Source organism: Electrona antarctica (assembly GCF_951216825.1).
Source record: "Electrona antarctica genome assembly, chromosome: 20".
NCBI classification, from domain to species: Eukaryota; Metazoa; Chordata; class Actinopteri; order Myctophiformes; family Myctophidae; genus Electrona; species Electrona antarctica.
Window position 1 is genome coordinate 20,104,588 of NC_136801.1, and position 25,108 is coordinate 20,129,695.

Genomic DNA, 25,108 nt, shown 5'->3' on the forward strand with positions numbered 1-25,108 from the left:
ATCTCCATATATGGGCATAAAAGGGACAGAGACAGATGGGTGGAACGGGTACTCTGACACGGATACATTGGGTATTGCATAGCCGGGTGGGGCATGGATCTCCAACTTCCATCGTTACCGACTCGGTGCTCTACAGCCGGGCACCGGTCTAGTATAGAAAAAGTTAAAGTTTTGGAAATTAGAAATACTCGAGTAAAGTGAAAACTCCTCAAAACTGTACTTAAGTACAATTACTTTCCACCACTGTCTGCCACTAGTACGTGTCACTGTGTTGCATCACACACCGCTGCTGGCGGGGCGACAAGACGATCAGTACAGTCAGCGGTTATGAAACTACATGTTGTGAAACACATGTACGGTAACAACTTGTTTTGTCTCTTTCCCAATTACTAGTGGCCGTGTGTGTGTGTGTGTGTGTGTGTGTGTGTGTGCGTGCGTGCGTCCAATAATCTAGAACGGAACCAGTTCTAGAACCAAGTTCTTTTGGTGGAAAAGGGCCCATAGAGCACTGAGTGAAATGCTTATTGTATCATGAAGACTGCCATGATTTTGTGAATGTAACCTTAATTTGTAATTAGGGGTGCACGATTATGAAATTATGACCGATCGATTATTTGCAGTGTCATATCTACCGATACCGATATTATGCAGAGGACCACGATGGAAAAGCCAAGGCCCTAGGGGCATCTTTACCCACAGCCTGTTAATAAAGTCTATAGGCTACTCTTTTCCAAGTTTCCATTTTCACAACTAGTGAAAACCGATGAAAATAATCTGGATTATTTTGAGACCAATCCGATACCGATTTGGCATTTGTATGGCCGATATGGCCCATTCCGATTATGCTACCGATTAAATCACGCATCCCTACTTGTAATATGTGTGTTCTTGTATGCTCTCCTTTAGGTGGACATGAATACATTGTTAAAATATGCGCGCACGTGTGTTTGTTTCAGGTGCTGTTGGCTCGGCTAATGGGAGACTGGCCATTACCTCTCGTTACTTGAACCTACAACCGCAGAATGGAGCATGAAGGCTGAGCTGATACTGAGGCCAAATAGCCACCAGTAGAGGACTCTGAAGTACCAGCACCGCCACCAGTGGTGGACTCTTGACCAAAGTATTGGATCTGACCAAAAACCTCGGACCAGCTCAGGAGGAGGACAAAAACCAGAGAGGCTACGTGGTCTGCATGGCCACCACAGCTAGAGGAGCGGCATGCCTGTTGCTGGCGCTGTGGATGTGGACCCAGCTCAGCTCCTCGGGTGAGGGGCTACGGGCCCCACGAAGGACTATAGAGGGGGAGCGGGGGCCCTGGGTGGGCCTGAGGGCCCCGCGAAGGACTATAGGGGGGGAGCGGGGGCCCTGGGTGGGGCTGACGGCCCAGGCCAGCGATGGCATGCCGCTCAGGCGATCCAAGCGAGGCTGGATGTGGAATCAGTTCTACCTGCTGGAGGAGTTCACTGGACACAAATGCAGTATATCGGAAAGGTACGAGTTTCTCTCTCTCTCTATCTCTCTTTCTCTTCCTTGGCCTGTTCAGGGGGGATTATTCCCTCTTTCCTATGTTTATCTCTCTTGCTCTAGCTCTTGGTTGATGCTCTCTGTTTCTCTCCCTCTACACACACACACACACACACACACACACACACACACACACACACACACACGCACACGCGCACACGCACACCCACGCACACTTTCTCTACTTCTTCACTATTTATCTGTACCTAGTATTCTATCTGCTGTTGTTTTCTAGAGCATTATTCTTTATTTAGTATTTTTCTCCCTCCTCGATGAAAGGAACAGACATTTTACACAATGTCTGGGGGGGGGGGGGGGGGGGGGGGGGGGGAAGTTGCTATTGTAAGTAAAATATGGGGGAATAAACTGCTTTATTACAATACATATTTATAAGAGAGGTATTATTCTACGAACAAAATATTTATTTTACCCAAAGATCAATCAAGAGGAAATGAAAAGAAATGATAATCCTTCAGATACTGACTCATTTGCATACTCCAAAAGACACAACGCATAACAAAATGCATTAAGTTAAACTCAATCTAAAATATGGAAAAGAAAATCTTAAAGTTCACCTGTGGTCTGCAAACAAAAAGTGCCGCCGGTTTAGATATATATGAGATAACATCCACGGCTTGTGAGAATTCTTACTCGAACCGCCCTAACCTCTCCCCTCTAATTGTCATCAATTCAGGCTAACCGGTATAATGCCAGTAGCTAATGTTAACATGGTGGACGTCCTCCATTAAACCATCTACCCTAACCCTTCCCCAGGCTGTGGAGTTGCAGTCCAGCGCATTTTCCACTAACCGCCAGCTGTGTAGCTATTTGGATCACGTCCATTCCACTTACATCAAGGCACCCATAAAGAGGCCCGTGGAGCCCTGCTGATAAAAACACAACAAGCAAACCTCTCTGCAGGGGTATTATTTTGTTCGACAAAATGAAAAAAACGAAAAAACAACAACACAACGTCGACCCAGATAACGCTGGCAGGGAGAGTAGCAGCGAGGCAAAGCGGGGCCAAAACAATGTGCTTTGCAGCGGGGATGGAAGTCAACCCGTGTGTCTCCGGCGCGCCGCGCTCTGTATACTGTAATTGAGGAGACAGTGAAGGCATCCTGGCAAGGTCAGGGACGGCTGAAGAGGAGAGGGAAGAAAGGCAGTTCTGTGTGTTGCGGGGGGGTGAAGGGTGGGGGGCCAGTTGCTTTGCATTCCTGCGGTGTGCGTCCGTGGTCGGATAGAATCATCCAACCAAATGAGATTCCCCCTCCCCGCCACAACATGCGTGTGTGTACGTACGTACGTCCTCCCCTGAGCGGGACTTGACTTTCAGCCCCCCCCCCTGTTTTCCTGTTCCGGAATGATGCGCTCCAGCCCTCCCTCCTCCTTGGCCATAAAAGGATTACAACGGCTCGCCATATAGGCCATGTGTGTGTGTGGTCGATATGGGGGGGGGGGGGGAGGTAAAGAACAAAAAAAAGAGAGAGGGGACAAAGATCAGCAGCAGACATAATCAAACCGCTTCGTCTACGGTGGGATGTCCTTCTTAAACTCGTGCAAGGACTAATGGAGAGAAGAATGGATTATCAGGCCGGCGTGCACTTAACCGAGAGTGAACCCCTTCGGAGCTGGGAGGTGGTGCCCTGAGAGCCCTCTCTCCAGAAGACACCATTAAAGCACCAACCGTCGACCACCATACTTAATCATGACTCTCTGAGCGATCGCTCTGTCAGTGAACCAACCCCCCCCCCCCCCCCCCCCCCCCCCCACACACACACACACACACAGACACACACACACACACACACACACACACACACACACACACACACACACACACACACACACACACACACACACACACACACACACACACACACACACACACACACACCTCCGCCAGCTCTCTCCACTAGTCAGCTGTCACACAGGATTGCCAGTGTGTAAATCTTATCTGATTGCCATTATACTGTTTGTTAATTTTGCGATAAAGTGCAAGTGATGAATGGAGCCCCGAGGGGGAATGAATTAGCTTTTGGAGCACATGGGCAACCATCTGCATCTGTGTCCCATTCTGTATCCTCAGGTGGATACAGAAATGGGTCTGAAACCCAGGGAGACAAGAGAGAAAGAAAAAGAGTGTCACAACAGAGAAAAGCTGTTGTCATTGTGACATATTGGTGACAAAATAATGAGGATGCGAGTGTGGAACAATGGAATTATTGTTATCATAAATAAGGGAGCCACTCGTGACATGCAGTACAAGGTAGAATGATGAAACCAAAGTCAAATTGAAACAATCCGTCCCTTCTTATATACAGCTCCATCTCAATGAATTACAATATTGTGTAAAGGTTCATGTTTTCCCCTAATATAATTCAAAAAGTGAAACTTTCATATTCTCAATTCATTGTGCATAAAGTGAAGTACCGGTAGCTTATTTTAAAACGTTTTGTTTTAATCTTGATTATGGCGTACAGCTAATGAAAATCAAAAAATCCTATCTCAACAAATTAGAATATTTTACGAGAACACAAAAAATATATTTTTTTCAACGAGAAATTTTGGACATCTGAAAAGTATATTAATGTATGCAGTCCAGTCAATACTTGGTCTGGGCAAGAGGTCAAGAGGAAGGTGTGAGCCATGAGACTCAACATTGCAAATAATTTAGGGCTGTTATCAAACAAACCTGGGCTTCCATAACACCTCAACAGTGCCACAGGCTGATCACGCTCCATTGATTAAATAATTTGTTCAAAAGTAGCCCAGACCAAGTATTGACTGCATACATTAATCATTTTAATATACTTTAATATACTTTCTCGTTTAAATTTTTTTTTTCAAACTTTCACATAACTTTCATAATGAAAGTTTCACTTTTTTTAATTCAGTCAGACAACTCACAAATAGATTTAACCAATATTTATTTAGTGTGTGTGTGTGAACTCAATTCCCTCAGTTGTTTTTAGTTTTTTTTGTTTCTCCAAGCAAAAACGTGTATTAAACTGGGAACAGCTGCGCAAATTAAATTTGAAGCGCAAATTAAATTGCATTCTTCTCAAGGGCAGCGGAAACGAGTGAGGAATTCAGGAATCGGTAAGTGGATGCGAGGCTAGTCTGTACACATACAAATATAAAAATACAAATATAAAAATACATTAAAGACGTCATGGGCACAAATAACCACTTCCAAAAAAAGTTGTTAAAGACGTCATGGGCACGGAAAGACATTTCACCGCTGGAAGAAACTGCAGTCACTCAATGTTAGTAGTATTTGCAGTAGATAACAGAAGCACGTCTAGAAATGTGCACCCTATGCATGGCCAGAATAATAATAGTAGTCTGTGTGTTTGACTAGGGTTTGACTGGACTGCTGAATTCCTACAATGACCATAATTCCTTGGTGCACTGCTCCTCCTTGTGGAGAGGGGGAGGGCTGTCTTAGAGCACAGCAGGGTGTTGTTTGACTCCTACAATCAGTGTGTTGGCCATGTGATTTAAATAGAAAAAAACGAAATCCCCCCCCCCCCCCCCCCTCCACTCCTCGAGGAGGTGCTATGGGTGGTACACTGGTGCTCATTAGCAGGCGAGCTGCATACAGGCCTTCCAGCAGCCGTGGCTGCTACGGTGGGGGGGTGGGGGGATATAATAATTTCTTGCGTTACCAAAGGGCACATCTCCACTGCGGGGGGTGGTGGGGGGTCGGGGGCTGGTTAATGGCCTGTGGGTGAGGACTGTTTGTGCTACTATCACTTCTCATAAAGTATTTACAGCCACTGATCGGCCCCACTGGTGGTCCTATAGGCCTGGTGGGCACAGGCACCTCGGTGCAGTCCAATGCGAGCAGGCAGGGTTGGTGTCACGCATACACTACATGATGAAGACTCCTACACAATCTCAGGCACACGCTGACGCTCGGAAGACACACGCACACACGCACACGCGCACACACACTATTGGGCTGGAAATCATATTAGAAAGGGACAAAACAAATGAACAGACCATGCAAATTTCTAGCCTCTCTACGAGTCAGGTGGGCTTCTTTGTGTACGTCGTGCATGCAAATGTGCGCACGGCGGGGTGGGGGTGGGTCGGGGGGGTGGTTGTCAGTTTATTCTCCTGAACGGCGGCATACCAGCTGCTCATATTGGCGAGGAGTTTGCAATGGTGTCACGGCCAGGGCGGAGCCACTCTGTAGCAACGCACGCCGTGGCGACCCCCCCACCCCCACCCCTCCCCGGCAGGGCGGTGGGTGGGTGACCCCGGAGCGTGTGTCGACTCACAGGATGAGACCCCCACCCCCCCTCTCTCCCCCCCACACTGGTGTGACTGGAGGGACGACTTCAATTATGTTCCTCTCCTCAGTGGCATTGAGCTGGCGGACGGGGGCGTTGATAAGGTCAACGGGGTGACAAAACAGCTGTCCAACAGCATCGCGGGGGAAAGAGGGAGATGTCTGTCTGAGTGAGAGTGGATGGACACCGTTTCCCAAACAGTGGGTCGGGAACCATATGTGGGTCGCAGACACATTAAATAGGGGTCCCTTTATTTATTTTTTTGTTTCCAACATTTTGTTTTCAATTATTATTATTTCAAAACATAAAAAAAAAAAAAACTTCCCCAAAAAAGGAAAGCTTTTCATGAATTAAAAACAAAATTCATTTTTTTCCTAGTATTTTTATGAAGAAATCAAATGTTTTTTCGTGCCGTGTTTCACTAGTTTGGGTCCCAGGGAGACATCAAATTTCTCTTTTGGGTCATGGGCTAAAAGGTTTGGGAACCACTGAGATTGGAACAATATCGCCTCAGAGCTTTTTGTGTATCGCAGTCCACCCCTCCCCACCACCCCTACAGTCCACCCCTCCCCACCACCCCTACACAGTCCACCCCTCCCCACCACCCCTACACCACCACCCCCTCCCCACCACCCCTACACACTGGTTTTCCTTTTTTCCTTCGCGGGTCATCTTAATTGCATTCTCATTATGAAATTTTAATACCCTCCCATCAAACCATTCAGACAGTCAAGTCATATTCAAATGAGGGGCAAACAGATGATGGCAGGCAAAGTGCAAAGACGCCCAACGGGAGGATGATGGCCATAATTAAAAGATAACATTCTTGGAAAAAGTATGCACAAGATGGAAAACAAAGGGCACAGCGGCGAGAGGAATATAATCTGTGACATTTAACCTTCAAGACCGCATATTCTCTTGTTTACACATCAACTGCCATTTCATAGGCTATTTTCTCGCGCAGGTTGAGGCTGCCATCTGGCTATACTATAGAAGTCAGCCAGACTCTACAGGCCTGGACACAAGGCCTTCAAGGGTAACTGGCTAATTGCCTTCCTCTGTTCCGAGTGTCACAATGTGTTAATTGCAGGCAATGCTCGTCTGAGCAAACTAATCCCCGTCGCACTTGAAACGTATTCATTTCCTTCACAAAGGCTGCTAACATGTCACATGCAAAATAATGTCCGACGAAGAGGTCCGCTTTATTCCTCAGCCCACTTAAAGATGAAAGGATAAAGTATGAGGTAGAGGCCGGGGTAGATATTAAGCCATTATTCGTAGCCACTGAGAGATGTAAATTCAAATACAAACCACGAGAAAAGATGACTTGAGTGGGTGATTCTGACATGAACACGGCTGTCTATGTAATTATGAAATAAGTGCTTTCTTATTGAAAAAAGTGTTCATGATGACGAGCACAGATCAAAGCTGCCATGTGTATTAATCTGTCCACTTAAAGATCGAATGATGAAGTATGTATGGACTAGCGGTAGATAGGCCTATTTGATTGAAACAGTGACAAATCACTGAGAAACGTTGTGTCAAATACAAACCACAAGATAACATCTCTTGAGTGGAGGATTTTGACATAAACACGGCTGACAAAAGAAATAAGTGCTTTTTTGTGCAATAATCATTTATCAAAAAAGTCTTCATGGTGACAAGCACAAATCAAAAAGTCTTCATGGTGACAAGCACAAATCAAAGCTGAAATGTCATCTCACTGTTGACAACACTAGGTTTTGTCTGTCTGTTTGGCAGCTCAAAAGGGGGGGGGGCGAAGGTGCATTGTAAACTGAAGGTTCGTTATGTTTGTCACGTTTTCAATATCTTCAAGTATCTTTAGTTTGACTCTCACAGAGGACAGGACAAGAAAAGGCTAGCGAGCTATTGATGCTTGGTGGTGTGACTGGACCCAATGCTTTCTTGTCTCCCTCCCACGGCGATAGTTTAATTGCATTTTCAATAAAAATTGATCAGGTGGGGTTAGTGTGAATGCACATAGGGCTCCCAGATTGATTTCTGGGAGAGTTTTTCTTTTTTTTTCTTTTTTGCAGCTGGGGCCCACCACTAAATTCTCTTCACCAGCAAGCCCGGGTGGAGACATAGGAGTGGACAGAGGTCACAATTCCCCTATTGTGGTGTTCGACGCTGTTCTGTACATTAGCATGCTTCAGGGATATATATATACTGTGTGTGTGTGTGTGTGTGCGTGTGCGTGTGCGTGTGCGTGTGCGTGTGCGTGTGCGTGTGTGTGTGTGTGTGTGTGTGTGAATGAGAGAGAGAGAGAGAGAGAGAGAAAGAGAGGACTCCTTGGCAAGATCACTCTGTTCACATAAAAATGAGAGTCGACACAGCATATGTCACACTGTCTATCTGACTATCTCCCATATCAGTAGCATGGTGGGAACTCGATGTTATTAACTGAATTGTCGTCGGGCTAGCAGAGATAGGCAGCCAGATAGACAGTCATGGAGGGGGACATTGCTGCTGAGGCAGTGGGAGGAAGATAATGTTGAAGTGGGCTGTTTTCAGCCAACCGAGTCTCTCTTTAGAAGCTTGCACTGTGAAGCAGAATCGCAAACACGCCATAAAGAAATCCTGCACAGCACTCCTGGCTCGGACGGGCAGAAACCAAACGCACAAATAAATAAATAAATAAAATAATATATTTTATTATTATTCTATAATAGTAATATTATAGAATAATATTATAGTAATATATATATATATATATATATATATGAGAGAGAGAGAGAGAGAGAGAAGAGTGAGTGCATTGAGTGTGTTAAATGTGTCAATGCAGAATGCCTCCAGCCTTTCACCAGAGAAAAACTGAAATTATTTATTTTTTATCCAAAATGAGTTAATCTCAGGCAGACTCTTCACATACTAGAGGCGAGCATGTCTCAAATAAATGTCAGAGCTGAAATCTACATGTAAATATGAAATAAATGCTTAAACATGTAGCTAGGTGTAATGTTAGAGACCACAGAAGTGAACCTTTCAAGCCTGTTTTCTCACCTCGCTGTTTTCTGTAAGACTGTCTTACAGTTTTTTCAATATCTCCAAAACTGGTGGGTCAAACTGAAAAACCAATATGTCAATTTTAAGCTATGAGTCCATGCTTTCAGATGACGTGAAAAAACTAAAATTCAAACAAATACAATGGCAGCCCCTCATGTGGTCACAAATGTCTGACGAGTTCCACTTTATTCCTGTTCACTTAAAGATATGAAAGGATAAAGTACTGTAAGAGTATATATTAAGTCATTATTCATAAAAGTAGCCACCACTGAGAGATGTTATTTCAAATTTAAACCACGAGAAAAGATCACTTGAGTGGGTGATTCTGATGTGAACACGGCTGTCTATGTAATTATGATGGGAAAAAGAGCCGCACTTGCGTACGTTGCTCTGAATAAGAGTGGCTTCCATTTCCCGCTGAGCATTTTTCAGGCTATTAGACGTCTAAAATGCGCCTAAATGGCCATCTAAAATTGGGTTATAACTGGTATAAGCCTAGTTCCCCCTGCAGCAACTGGTCAGATGACCTACAGTTGGGTGCCACCGATATTGTCCCTTATCATTTGACCCATTTAGGCCTGACCTCAAAATAATAAATATTTTCACGATTTTTCAAAAATAGCAGACCTACAAGCTCGTAGCGCGCCACTCGGTGGCGCGCTATGAGCTTGTAGATCTGCTATTTTTCAATAGCTAAATTATAACAATGTTTAAAACACCAAAAGGGGTTCCCGCCCAAAATGGTTTAACTGTCCTTTTGCGCAGATCACGCAAACCTCAGCAAAAAGAAAAGGACAATATCGATGGCCTCCAACTGTAAGTGATGTTGGGGCGAGTCGGCGGACATTCTGTATGTGTTGAGATATAATCTGGTACATATTTTAAAGATGGGGTGCCACGTTTTTTGCATTTTTATATTTATATGTTTGTTTTTCACGTGCCTATGAGGTGACAGTACTTAATTAGACCACCTGGTGTTATTATGTGCAATGATGTCTTCCCCTTGTATTTAGGGTTTCTTCCTGAGGTTGAAACCTTGAGAGTGAGGTGTGGTCTTGGCTAACACAAACAACGTATGCAGCAACAGAGGGTAGGGGAGAGGGGAAGTAAACAGAGAGAGAGAGAGAGAGAGAAAGCAGCAAAACAATCCATGAGACTCACCACTACTGCAGTGGATGGTTGAAAGATCAGTAGTTTCCATATCACATGGTGTTCACATTGGTAAAAAGGTTAATATGAGCGATCCTGAAACATAATCCATTCATTCAGCACAGCTTTGATTTCCCCTATCAAAGCTGTGTAGGAAGCAAGGAAGTAAGTAGGAAGTAACTAGACTTCCTGTAGTGGCCCTTCAAAATAAGACTCACTGAATAGTATCAGAAGAGAGCATGGTTACTCAATATAGGTTTTATTTTGAAGTTCTAACTGGCAAGTTCCTTTCTTTCTCTTATTTGCATATTTTCAGTTACAAAATACTTAAACATATAACCAAACCACAGTATTTGCCTGTGTGTAAAAAACTAAGATCTGTCAAACATTACTCCTAAATGTTGTGCTGTACATTTGAATCACATTGAATTATTGTTGAATTACAGACAATACTTCCAGTTATGCTATCGAGCATCCTAAAGATCCTGTGGAGTTTGCATGTTATCTAGGGTAGGTACCCTCACAAAAAACATGCAGTAATCCTGGTCTCTAAACTGCCTCCCTCTGGCCAGCCGGGGCGCCGGCCTGATGGAGGGGAAAGGAACTGGTCGGAATAACGTGTTCCTTCCATGCGCTACGTCCGGCTGGGGAAATTCTCCCCTGTCAGGTGAAAAGAAGCAGCTTGGACTACTCATGCATAGAAGGAAGCATGAGGTCAGTCCGCTGCCCCCCCAGGTTGGCAGAGGAAGTGTAGCGCCCAGGATTACATTAGATAATTGACACTGGGTGAAAAAATGGGTCGCAAAATCGTGGGATAAAAAATAAATAAAAAAAAGATCAGAGCCTGAAATGCCTACGCCTACGGGATGTTTATGGCAGTCAAAGAGGACCGCATGATAAATGTGATCAAATGCAGCACTAAGATCAACGAGGAATAACATGGAACATTTGCATGTATCAGCTGTTAAAAGATCCTTAGAGACTTTGAGTGTAGCCGTGTCTGTGCAGTGCAGTGCCATGGACACCATATTTTACATTTTATATTTCATAATGTAGTTGGCCTAACACTGTAACACATATACACAGTGTTCAAATACACATTTATACTTTCTACATCTATGGCTGACTGTAAATAGTAAGTAGGGTTTCAAGCATATGTGTCGACCTGCCGAGAAATACATCATCACTGCTCCCAGTACCATTACAATTACAATTTACAATGTAGGCATTTAGCAGACGCTCTTAATCCAGAGCGACTTACAATAAGCAAGAACAAAAAGCATGGGAATACATCACATATGTAAAAAAGCATTTATCGCGAAACATGCGTAAGCTAAGAACGTGACTAGAACATATCTATATAATGACACTATACATATAAACTATAACTAGAACATATCTATATAATGACACTATACATATAAACTACACATATATGCTATACTATGCTGTACATATATACTATGAAGTGCTATGACTACTATACACTATATACTATGAAGTGCTATGACTACATACAATGCACTTATTGTGCTGTCTACATGACATGCTATAAGTCTGTTTCAAATGCTATATAAGTCTAAGAAGTGCTGTCTAAGGGGGGTAGGGTAAGTGCTATGGGCCATGATGGAGTCTGAAAAGGTGGGTTTTCAGACTACGGCGGAAGATCGGGAGTGATGCTGCAGTTCTGATTGCAACGGGAAGTGCATTCCACAGTTTTGGGGCCAGAAGGGAGAAGAGTTTGGGACGTGTGGAGCGTTGTCCCGGCGTTTTTAGTGAGGGTACTTCCAGCTTCCCTGCGTTGGCTGATCTGAGTGCGCGGGAGGGTTTGTAGGGTTCAATCATGCTGGCAAGATATGGGGGAGCCATACCTTTGGTTGCTTTAAATGCCAACATCAGAGTTTTGTATTCTGTGCGGGCAGCGACCGGGAGCCAGTGCAGGGAGCGGAGCAGGGGGGAGACATGTGAGAATTTTGGCTGGTTGAAGACCAAGCGAGCTGCGGCATTTTGGATCAGTTGGAGAGGCTTCCATGCAAGGATATAGGCTATAGCCTAATAAAAGCTTTTAGAAATGCTTTTATTAGCATTTCTAAATGCTATACAAAAGCTGAAGAGCTCAGTATCCTTCTTTTATTGACAGTTTCCTTAAGATCACACACATCTGCACAACAACACCAGAACTAATTTAGTCAACAAACCCACCAACTCACTACAAAATAATGTCAACCCTCGTCCCCTTTGTGCTTCCTCTCCCCACAGCTTCATTCAGACTCGGACCCGGGCGACGGTAGCGTGAGGTACGTGCTCAGCGGCGAGGGCGCCGGGACTCTGTTCAAGATAGACGAGAAGTCGGGCGACCTCCACGCCACCAAGAGGCTGGACCGCGAGGAGAAGGACATGTACATCCTCCACGCCAAGGTGATCAACCGCTTCACCAACGAGGTGCTGGAGGACAACTCCGAGTTCGTCATCAAGATCCACGACATCAACGACAACGAGCCCAGGTTTACCAGCAACCCCTACCTGGCCCGGGTCCCCGAGATGTCCGACATTGGTGCGTACCTACCTGTGATACCCTGGCCTATGTGTTAACTTGTCTACTAGATACAAACCCCTTTGTATAGGAATGTACATGCTCTTTTTATTTGTATTTATTGTCAAGATGTCCAATAAGCACGACGTATTTTGTGCGATATGTTTGGAGCCACTTGGACTGCTCATGTGCTGGCCAACCGAAGAACACCATGGCTTGGCAATTTCAATTAAAATAGTTAGATGAATAATAATAATGAATAACGGTACCTATTTTTTATGATTGGTACTTTATTAGGTTTTATTCTAGTACACACAAACAACATCAACACATATCTGATCCTGTGGAAAAGTCAGTTTTCCGCTTCACCCAGCTGCGACCAGATGCGTAGGGGGGAACAGTCGGGGGTTATGTGTCTTATTCAGACACATAACACACACTTCCACACCTAGAGGCGTACATGGCAATGGGTATGTGCACCTAAAACATGAATGCAACATGGCAATGCCTGTCTATCTATTTGATGCATAATGCATGGTGTGTGTGTGTGTGTGTGTATGAGTGTGTGGGTGGGTGAGTGTGCATGTGTGCTGCACTGCTGTGGTGATCAGGATTACAGGGTTCATAGTTAACAGAGGATTGAGACATTGCAGAATGCCAGTCTTACCGGATCAATGGGAGTTTATCAATCATAATAATGGAGCCGACTGAATGAGAGGATGGCTCGACTAATTAAATGAGAATCATTAGGAAGAATAAACAAAGCAAACGCGTCTCTGTGACGGCTACGGCTGTACGGAAGCAGATAATCTTTTAAATAGAGTATCTTATTTAAACAGTGTTTGATTTAATTACTGGCATTGTCAACTCTGTCATCAGTGTGAATAAATAGTGTACTCTCGCCCTCCCCTTTGCCGCGTCAATTTCTCAGACATTACCGTTTGTTGATTTTGCATTATCATTTGTTCTTGTCACTGTGCGCTAAATTAAACTTTAATTATGGCGCGCGCCTGGCCTCGTGTTCGCATGCCAGCGAGGGCAGACTGCAGACTGTGCTCCAGAGCGTAGATAAATGGCAAATAAAAAGAGATCCTAATCAATACTTGCACAAATACAGGCTGCTGATGCTTGGCTGCTGCTGTTCTCTGGGACTGAGGGCCACTGGTATTTGGCTTTCCAGCCCAAGCATGTCATAAAGGTGTCACTCAGAGACAGAGAGAGAGAGAGAGAGAGAGAGAGAGAGAGAGAGAGAGAGGAGGGGGGGGGGGGGGGGGGGGTAGAGGGAGGCTGCCACCTTTCTAAAGGCAGCACAGGTGCCCATGGCAACAATCATGGTGTGATGTCACCGCTTGGCAGCGCGCATGGCCCTCTAAATGAAAATGTGACTTTCACCACAGACAGATTAGGACCATTGTCTACTTTATTAGGATTTCTGTAAAGACTAGATTTATATTTTATAAATTGCCAAGTACGATAAATGCACAACAGCAGCTAATATTGGTGAACTTGTGGAGGGATATGCAGAATTGATAAGGGCTGAACAATATTGGAAAATAGTGGCATTGCGATATCTAACATTTGTGTTAGTAATTGCAATATTTAAAAAAACAAAAGTTACATGTAAACTTCACCGGATATATACAGCTTTTAACTTCACTAGGTTCGTTTGGAGCAGCCAGCAATGATGAGGGTCATTATGGGGGTAATCCATGCTCCGTTTGTGTCAGCATGACACTGTTAATACTAATCCCACAATCTAAAGTCCATGATCAACACGATAGTCATATAATGCACTATACTTACTGTAAAACAGGGCTCATCTTTGAAGGGGTGAACGGAAGGTGGTGTCAGGGATTCAGCAGATTACAGGAGGCTTCTAATCACATGGGCTCCAATTTAAAATGTTACATTACACGTAGCTGTATAAAGCTGCAGTATCACTCGAGGGAATTAACACGGGACAAAATAGACAGCTTAATATTTGCCTTACTTTGCATCATGCGACTGGTGCACATGCACTGGTGCACTGGTGCACATGCACTGGTGCACTGGTGCACTGGTGCACCAGTGCACATGCGTACATCATCACAGTGGTAATGATGGAACAATATTTGTTCAGCTCCTGGTATTGATGCACTTGACATTGCAGACATGGTGACACAGAAACTTACAAATAGATATAGTGTACCCAGGCAGAATGACATCAACTTTTATATAGTAACATTACAGTATGGATCTCTTATAAATTAATAATAATAATAATAATAATAACAAAAGATCATGTTTATTCTTGTCTTGATTGTCACATTTTTTCAACAGTTTAAAGGCAGCAATGAGATCTGATATGCTTTTTCTTTTGCTGTTGCAAATCCTTTTGGGAGTTTAATTCCCTAGTTAAAGGTATCAGTGATATACCTTTAACTAGGGTATCACTGATTGCTCAAGAATTCTCATCATAACTTTCACTTTTGTGTCACGTAGTGCGAATCAGACAGATGCTCTCTCTCTCTCTCTCTCTCTCTCTCTCTCTCTCTCTCTCTCTCTCTCTCTCTCTCTCTCTCCCCCCCCTCCCTGATACTCACAACACTCCCTGTTTTTTAGTAAGAAAGAAACAGCAGTATTTCGCCCTTGCGGGATCTCGCCTTGACATCAAATTAGAAAGTTTCATGGGGTCATTATCATTGTATTGCACTATTCTATATTTATAACCACTCTGCCATTAAATATTTCTAGTCAATTAATTTCCTTACGCATGTAATGAGGCAACTATTGGCCCCTCAAGGCACCATTTCGGAGGTGCTACTTGGCTACCCACACTTTTTGCTCTCTGCTGAAATAGATGCCTCGGCCCCATTCCTCTGGAAGTAGGAAATGGTTCACAGCCGTTCATCCGTGATCAGATATAAGCCTTGCTAGGCCGTCCAGATCTACAAATGCACTAATAGGTTTCTTGGGGTTTGCAAAGTAGCAGACACACATCAGTGCCACATCCAATGTTTAGTGAGAGAAGCAGAGAGATATACTTAGAAAAATGCATTAGGACTCATTGATTACCTGAGAAAATCAATCAACTATGAGGCTAAGTGCCCTGATGCTGGCAGATATCACCTTATAGGTAATGAGACATGACACAAAATCATTGATCCCCTTTTTTATATCCTATTTATTTGTTTAGCTTTTAAAGCACGAGTGAGCATGAATACAAGGTAATCTGACACCCCATCAGAAGGTGCGCCAACGTTACCAATTATTATCCGCAGCTGGTAGTTTTCAACAAAACCAAAGAGCTGATCTAATCTGCCACTATGTTGTCTTCTCTTCTCTCTCCTTCCTGCCACTCTCTGCCAGGCACCTCTGTTATTCAAGTGACGGCCACAGACGCAGATGACTCCACATACGGGAACAGTGCCAGGGTGGTCTACAGCATCTTGGAGGGCCAGCCGTACTTCTCTGTGGATCCCGAGACGGGTCAGTGTCCAAACTCCAATGTGTCTCTTTGAAGTGTGACTGTATGACTTAACCCATTTTAGACCTGAGGACGCATCTGTGTCGCCATAGCTTTTAACCAATAGCTTTCAACCACTTTAACCATTATTTTAAACTTTAGCTGTTGAAAAATAGTAGATTTACAAGCTTGTAGATCTGCGTGGAAATGTGGAGCAAATCTTTGAATATAAATAATGTTCTTTCACAGCAAACATGTTTAACTCAAATCTTTGCTACTAGAACAACACATTTTGAGATGGGGGTCTGCAGTCAAATACATATCATTCTGGGGGTCCTTGAATCGGGTCTGCGGGTCTTAATGGGACATTAAATGGTCATTGCCACTGTTCACGTTGTTGACCTGGCAAGTAAGTAAGGGCAGAGTGTCCTGTGAAAGCGAGCCGGTATTGTCTCCTAACTCAGTGGTTCTGGCTGCCAAACCTTTTCTGGATCAGGGAATATGTGACAGAATTTGACTGAGGGGCTGCCATTGGATTTTTTTGAATTGTCGTTTTTCATGTCATATGAAAGCAGGGAATCATAGCTTCAAATTGACATATTGGTTGTTCAGTTTGACCCACCAGTTTTGGAGATATGGTTTATAGAGTAATGTCTTGCAGAAAAAACGGCGAGTTGAGAAAACAGGCTTAAAAAGTTCACTTCTGTGGACTCTTAACATTACACCTAGCTACATGTTTAAGCATTTATTTCATATTTACATGTCGATTTCAGCTCTGACACTTATTTCAGACATGCTCTAGTATGTGAAGAGTCTGCCTGTGCTATTAACTCATTCTGGTGAAAAGTTGGAGTTTGCGCGATGGCAGGCTCTCAGTCAAATCTGGTCACATATTGTCTCCTAACTCAGTGGTTCTGGCTGCCAACCCTTTTCTGGATCAGGGTAAATATTGTCTCCTAACTCAGTGGTTCTGGCTGCCAACCCTTTTCTGGATCAGGGCCCACATTTGCGCAACACCCGTCTGACCACTTAGTGTTAAGTGGTCAGACGGGTGCGTTTATTTTAATGATTTAACAATCGATTGCGTTCCGGCTTGGATCAATAGAATACTTAGTAGCCTATACATTAATTTGACTATTTATCTGCATCACAATTCAATTTTCATGGTTTTAAAGGATAAGACCACTTTTTGAGAGGTTTGGGTTGTTTTCTTACCTTATTATGGGCAAACTGTTCCATTCCATGAGTTATTTCGCTCTGTTGTGTTGTTTATTAGCAATTTAAGAAAATAAAACCGCATGAGTTTTCCTGATGTCCTAAACTGTCAGAATCATCTTTTGTTGCGTTGGTTTATGTGCTAAAAGAGTGACTTTGAGAGCTGTTTCCCCGTTCCGGAAGTCAATGGACCCTATTTTTTATTGCTAATAAACAACACAATGGAGCGAAATAACTCATGGAATGGAATAGTTTGCCCATAATAAGGTAAGAAAAACAACCCATACCTCTCAAAAAGTGGTCCTACCCTTTAAAGAAGAAGAAGAAAAAAAAACATATATTAATGTTATATTATCATTAAAATTGTGGGGGGCCCTTTGCAAAATAAAATCTTCACAGCCAAACAGTGGGCTCATGGGAACCACTGCTAGTTTACTGCAAGTCGTGAATCTTGTCTCCTAACTCTTAAATTGGGGTTGGCTGTCAGGACTGTAGTACCCGAGGGTGGTCTCGGTCTAATTCTCATAATCAGTAACAGTAGTAAGTTGTATGACACTTCTTTCCTATTATACCAGATTCAGAGCTTTTCCAAAGTCAGTAAAATATGTGACCAGCCATGGCAGACCAAACTATCCCAGACATTCACTTCTCTTACAAGAGAGCAGAAAACCATCACAGAAGGAAACAGTACAGTATTCCTGTGGTGCGTGTTTCATGTCACAGTCACAGTGGTTCAGATCAAAATGATTGTCTTGTGTAAGTAATGTGTATCAAATTGTATTTTGCTTAACATCATGAAAATAGTGTGTTCCTTTTGAATGGACTTGATTGAGATTCAAATTCTTTTGGTCTCGGTCTCGACAGTCTAAATCGTTTCCCAGCCTTACAACAATTGGAGTTGGAATTGAGGGTAAAACTAAGGTGCCTTTCAGTCGGGCATTACTCCCACATCAAAGGAAATATAAGCTCTCCTCCATAATCAGTGTGTTGCTTTGAGGGCAAAAACATTTTGCAGATGACAGCCATATCTACACATCAAATAAACACAGCATACCGCTTCCCCTTTATTTAGAGGACCACATAGACTGGGTAGGATGCACAGGCAGTAAATAAAAGGCCATAAAAAATAAAATACAATGAAACTTCTCATTAAGCCCACATTCTTCACCATTGGAGCAAGCTGTGCCGATTAGGCTGTCAAATGTGTCAACCCATCAATTGTACTGTCAATTAACATTTACCACCTTCAAACTAGTGGCCATATAGTCTGTTTTTATTTACTTCAGACTCCTATCGTCTCGCTCCATTTGTCTTGCACACAGCTTGTTGAAAGAACAAGGTAAAAACTTTGAAATTAAAAACTTTTTCATGGTGTAGCAACCACTGAAGGTATCTAGAACTGGTGTGTGCGTGCGTGCGTGCGTGCGTGCGTGTGTGCGTGCGTGCGTGCGTGCGTGCGTGCGTGCGTGCCTGCCTGCCTGCCTGCCTGCCTGCCTGCCTGCCTGCCTGCCTGCCTGCGTGCATGCCTGCGTGCCTGTGTGCACGTGTGTTTGCACGTACATGCGTATGTGTGTATGTCCCCTAAGCTGGCCTGGAAGCTTGAGTTTATTAACTTTGAGTAAGAAGTTCTTACAGTAACCACCACCTTTCTTGACTTGTCAAATATCGTAATATGGAAAATAAATATTAACTGCTAGAATTATGTCACCCCTTCTCTGAGCACTTGCAAACACATTGTCTGGTCTCATTGTAACCTCAACAATCACATTTCCGTCAACAAAATATGGACTACCAAGTATTTATTTACTGAAGTCAGAGGTATTAATAATAATAACATCTCACCAGCTTGTCAAAACAATGCCAGCCCATTTACTGCTTTTTATATATAAATAAAATTAATATTATGCAGAATTGAGTTCAGCCTTTTGGCCCGGCCCTCCACAATATTTTCTGTTTCTCATTTGGCCCCTTGGGAAAAATAATTGCCCACCCCTGCATTAATTAGTGTGCAAGCAGACTATTGTTATTGCACTCCAGCGCTTACATCGTTGAAAACATTTAAATAGTTTAAAAATGTTTAAATTCTCTATTCTCCCCTGCGATTGGCCAGCAATTCTGAACTCTTTCCAAGGCATTTGTGCGCTTTGCCCTCATCTGATTGGACAGTATATGGTGATATACCCAACTCAACTCTTCTAATAGAACAATATCCTTATAGAGATAGGCAATCACACTCGCAATTCCGCAGGATATCATCTTTCTAGTTTCTCTATGGCGTGGCACAGAGTTATATAGAGGGCAGACTGCCCCACCCCCAGCTATTCATTTCAATGGAAGTCGCTCACTGGCATTTGAAGATCCCGGAATAAGGGCTGATTCATACTCCTATTTTAGAGCCGAATAAAAGTCGGTTCGGCTCTGTAGAGCCTACAATGTGACGTCATTTGAGGTTCGGGGGGGGCGGGTACCGCCCTAAAGTCGGCTCTTCGGTGCTACTGAAAATTTCTGACAAGCCGAAATCATTTCGGCACTACAGCGCCGAAACAGCGGTAAAATAGGAGTATGAATCGGCCCTAACCCTGCCCAACTTCCGGAAGTGCTAACTCGTGTCCCTAACCGTAACCGACCGCAGACGTCACGTAGTCGGAATGGCGTTGCGTCGGAATGCCACTTTGTCCCCATTTGGAATGTGCCCAAGACATAATGGCACAAGGTCATTTCGGGTGCAAAAGACACAAGGACTGTTCACAGTGGCCGCTAAGGTCAACTTAGAGCTCTTTCTGAGACAGTTCCATGCAATGTTGGCCTTTTAAATCATAGGCCATTACCCTGTAAACACATTGAATAATGTATATAGGACACAAAGACCCAGAGGCTGTGTGGCTGGCTGGCCCAGAGAGACTTTAGACTTGAGAATCATGCACATATTTTTCATGTTTTTTGTTTGGAGTTTTATATAGATAGTGTTAAGAAGTGTTTTAAGTACTGCCTGTCTGCTCATCCTCTATGGAAGTGCGTGCATGTGTAACGCCTGGGATTCGAACTCGGGCCTCCGGCGTGAAAGTCCAACATCTTAATCACTAGACCAAAGGGATATCCCTCTGGACTGGGGAAGATATTAGACTTTTGAGGTCATCAGGCAGAAGCTCTGAGCCACTCTGCTCCACGTGTCTTTGTCGAATGCGCCCCTGCGCAATATTAATGTATAGGGCAGGGCTACATAGCGCGCCTAGCCGGCCTGGTGCCCTATAGGCAGGAAACTATTTCTCCTGCACATCGGGCTGGCCCTACGTGCGTGCGTGCGTGTGCATGTGTGTGTGTGTGTGTAGCTGAAAATGTGTCCCTCCCTGATCCCCTGTCTGTCTGACTGACTGACTGACTGACTGACTGACTGACTGACTGACTGACTGACTGACTGTCTGTCTGACTGACTGACTGAAGCACCCCTTTTGAATTTGCAGCCAATTATCACTTCACTCACTCTTCTGTCCAGTCTCTGGAGATTCAGTGTGTCTGAACTTAGAAGAAAAGAAACAAACAAACAAACCGTTCTCCTTCCACCTGCCTGAGCCTCGACTCTAAGGAGCACACTGAATGTTGAAATGCATCCAGAGATTATTTACACGCCTGGAAAATGTACCTAAAGACGCATGAGGATACTTGCTCTCGCTAAATCAACTTAAAAGGGTATTTCACTTTAAAAACAAAAAGGCTCATTTTATCGTCTACTCTGGCTTTTGTGAGCACCCAAGACAGTTTTTACGTTGCTCGAATCGGTATTAGTTTAGATATTTCATATTCATTATGATCAGACACGACCCCTTCCTATACACACAGTACACACCTACTGTGAATTTAAACTATTTACCATGTTAGACTAATTCAAAACACCCGTCCTTGGTGCTCTGTCTGTCTGTCTGTCTGTCTGTCTGTCTGTCTGTCTGTCTGTCTGTCTGTCTGTCTGTCTGTCTGTCTGTCTGTCGAGAGAGAGATTTGGAGAACACAGAATGACATTCACCAACCAGCCCCTCCCCTGTAAAACCCTGTCCTGTTTGTTCGTTTTCAATCATTAATAGGTGCTTTGGAACACATCCCGCTTGTTCTGGCTTTTCTTCCATTTGCAGATTAGCGAAAGGATTAGTGGTAATATTGTTTATGCCAGACGCATTTTGTAAGCCGACATCCCATCTCGCACAAGGCATTCCTATTTCCTGGACATTACATTATAAGCAGGCTTTGTCTTTATGCTTGTATGTACAGGTGCATGTGAGTGTGTGTGTGCGTGTGGGTGCGTGCGTGCATGCGTGCGTGCATGCGTGCGCACACATGCATTGTGTGCGTATATGTCTTGCAGTCAGTAAGCAACAATAACAAACCTCCACAGGGAGAGTGATGAGCAAGATAGGTAGAGGGTTGATGGAAAGCTAGGCAGATAGATTGGCAGTTGGAGAGAAAGTGAGAGAGGAGAGATTGATGCTGTGCCTCAGTGTCTCTCTACACTGACAGTACAACAACCATGTTGTGTTTGTCTTCCTTCACTGAAATTGCACATTGAGAAAGAACGAAGGAAAAAAAAAAACGATGCAATCTACCCACGTTTTGTTCCTGCAACACTGCAGTGTCTCCCTACTTTTCTTTTACATCCTTATACAGATGGAAACAGGTGAACTTTGTCAATGTGGTTCATTAGGCGATTTTGTTTCACCTTTCCTTTATACACTAATGTGCTCTCTTTATTTTATTTCTATTTTGCTCATCATCACCCAAATCTGTAAATAAATGTTGTTTGTCAGTGGGTAGACAATGACAGGTGATGATGGAGCACGCCTTTTGAATTTTCAGCCAATTATCACTTCACTCATGTCTCCTCCGGGGATGTCAAAACGTAGAAGAAAAGAAACAAACCGTTCTCCTTCTCCCTGCCTGAGCCTTGCATGGCTCTAAAGAGCACTCTGAATGTTGAAATGCATCCAGAGATTATTTACACGCCTGGATAATGTGTTCTCTATAACAAACTGTTACAAACAAGTAATTGCGAAAGTGTGCCATTATTCAATTATGAAAATAATCACTAGTCGCAGCCCTAGTTGGGACGGTGTCACTATAAGGACAGGACTACTTGAATCGGCGAGTTGAGCGAAAGCAAAGAAAAGTCAAACGGAAAAGCGTCTCGCAGCCCGGAGAAGCTCGGCTGAGCACAAGATGACTCAGTTGTAAGACAAGTCGTCCGTGCTGGGAGTTCCACTGGATCCATGGATAGCTGTATTTTACTGTCAGGGTCAACTCAAACTAGACCCACGACACAACACATCACAACAGCACGCACGCACGCACGCACGCACGCACGCACGCACGCACGCACGCACGCACGCACGCACGCACGCACGCACGCACGCATACACACACACAAAACAAACACAACAAACATAAGCAAGCAAGTAAGCCTTACCGAACCATGTGGACACAAAGCTTGAGTCTTTATAGACTGAGAATCGTTAAGCCAACCAGGCACAGGTGTGGACCTCACAGATGACACAACTGAGGGCAGTGAAGACTCTGGGGAGAGGAGCGATATAAACTGTGACACTACTGTTACATGTTCTATCACTCAGTCCAGATGAGAGCGTGACCTAATTTTTTATTATTTTTAAAAACATTTTATTGATTCTTCTTTACGACATAGTAATCACATATATTTTTTCATACACCCAAATGGCAGCACAAACACTAAAACAAAATCTGTTTGTTCTCCAATGCTGGTGTGCTGCTCTCCTCAGGTTTGATCAAGACGGCCCTGCCCGGCATGGACAGGGAGGTGAAGGAGAACTACCAGGTTGTGATCCAGGCTAAAGACATGGCTGGACAGATGGGGGGGCTCTCAGGGACCACCACGGTCAGCATCACTCTGTCAGACGTCAACGACAACCCGCCACGCTTCGCCAAGAGTGAGTATAGCTTCTTGGAAAATGCAATCGCCGACACAGGCTGCGTGCAGCTGCACACACACTGACCAACTCTATTTGGTCAGTGTGTAACAGTGTATAACAATTACGAAAATAATACTTGTCACTTGACTGAATATAGTCTTTCACACACACGTAACAGTGACATAGTCAGTATCATGGTAAGTATCATGTCAATATCATGGTCAGTATCATGTCAATATCATGGTATCATGTCAATATCATGGTATCATGTCAATATCATGATATCATGTCATTATCAAGGTTAGTGTCATGGTCAGTATCATGTCAGAAACACTGACCATAATGGCACATGCACAGTAACAACTACATACATTTTGCTTTGTAGCTCATTCTGGTTATTTTAACAGTCCTTCATCCCTGCTGAAAAAAACAAACCAACAAACAAACAAACATGAAAGATTAAATGAAATGAAATAAATAAAATATTCTACTTCAATCACATAAACACAGGGACTCGGTGCCCAGCGCCGCGCAGGCAGCCCGTAACCCTCGGTTGGTGTCAATTTCAGAAAGTGGATTATCTGTGGTGAGCTGTGGGTATTGTGCACACGGGAAACTCTCTCTTGAAGACAGACAATTAAATGCAGAGCCATATGACAGAGTGAAGGATCCCGCAAAGTTCATCAGATCAGCTCTGTAATCCCTATTAAACGAAGAAAGGACATTCTCCCGGGTTTTTAATCTCCCTCTTCTCTCTCTCTCTCTCCCTCTCTCTCTCTCCTCTCTCTCTCTCTCTCTCTCTCTCTCTCTCTCTCTCTCCCTCTCTCTCCCTCTCTCTGACTCTCTCTCTCTCTCCCTCTCTCTCTCTCTCTCTCTCTCTCTCTCTCCCTCTCTCTCCCTCTCTCTGACTCTCTCTCTCTCTCCCTCTCTCTCTCTCTCTCTCTCCCTCTCTCTCTCTCTCTCTCTCTCTCTCTCCCTCTCTCTCTCTCTATGCTGACTAGCAACAGCAGAGGGATCAGACTGACAGATTACTGGTGTCATGTTGTTTCCGCTCAGTGACAGCAGTGTGCAGTGGTGGAAAAACGACTCCATTTCTTTTCTTTATTTTGAGGGGCGCTAGCCCCTCCTATGTCCCTAGCTTTGAGGGTGTGTGTGAACACAAACATTGAATGCCATTGACATTGAATGGCCAGTTTTGAGTGTTTGTGTGAATACAAACATTGAAGACAAAAGTGAGGATGTAAATTGTGATTGGCCGAAATGAGATGATAAGAGTACTTAAGTAAAAGTATCATCCACAATGTAGAAATTCTGTCCGGTATTTAGAATTTACTTGAGTAAAAGTACAAAGGTATTGTGCCTTTTTGTACTTTTTTTTAAAGTACTTTTTTGTACTTCGTTTTTAAAGTACAAAAGTAAAAGTATCCATTAATCCTGCAAGACACGGATATATTTCTATTTCCAAAATATGGCAGGCAGGCAGGCAGGCAGGCAGGCAGGCAGACAGACAGACAGACAGACAGACAGACAGACAGACAGTGTCTGCATGGTTGCCTAGAGACGAGGCAGCCAATCAGGACGATAGGTAGTCATTACAGCAGCCAATGAGAAAGATAGGTCGAGCGGGCCTGAAAGCCAAGCAGAGAGAACATAGACCAGCTGTGCTTACACAGCATCTGGTAAATATCACACCGGTGTGAAGTGAGGGGCGCTCTTATCATCATACATCATCATGACCTAACATGTCTATTTGCACATGTTACATGGCAAATTCTCCATTTATTGTCAATGGAGGACAAAAATAGGTGATTTGCTCGTCCACATATGACATGAATTCTCCATTCATTGTCAGTGGGAATTTAATGTTTGTGTAAGACGAAGATCTACACTAATAGTTGAATATAGGAGCGGCTAGCGGCCCTCAAGTGATCAGTGTCTTGATAAATATGACGATGTATGATTTGTGACGATGATGATGATGATGTAT

The 25,108-nt window shown here is 43.8% G+C and overlaps 1 protein-coding gene across 1 annotated transcript in view; it reads left to right on the forward strand.

The window, feature by feature from the left end:
* Positions 1-1,383: 1,383 nt before the first annotated feature.
* LOC306913115 (cadherin-6-like) overlaps positions 1,384-25,108 on the forward strand; it is a 36,968-nt gene continuing 13,243 nt past the window's right edge. Inside the window, exons 1-4 of the mRNA XM_079489652.1 lie at positions 1,384-1,491; positions 12,261-12,555; positions 15,883-16,002; positions 22,972-23,139. Coding sequence (XP_079345778.1) covers positions 1,474-1,491; positions 12,261-12,555; positions 15,883-16,002; positions 22,972-23,139 — 601 coding nt within the window. The 5' untranslated portion in view covers positions 1,384-1,473. The remainder of the gene's footprint in view (positions 1,492-12,260; positions 12,556-15,882; positions 16,003-22,971; positions 23,140-25,108) is intronic.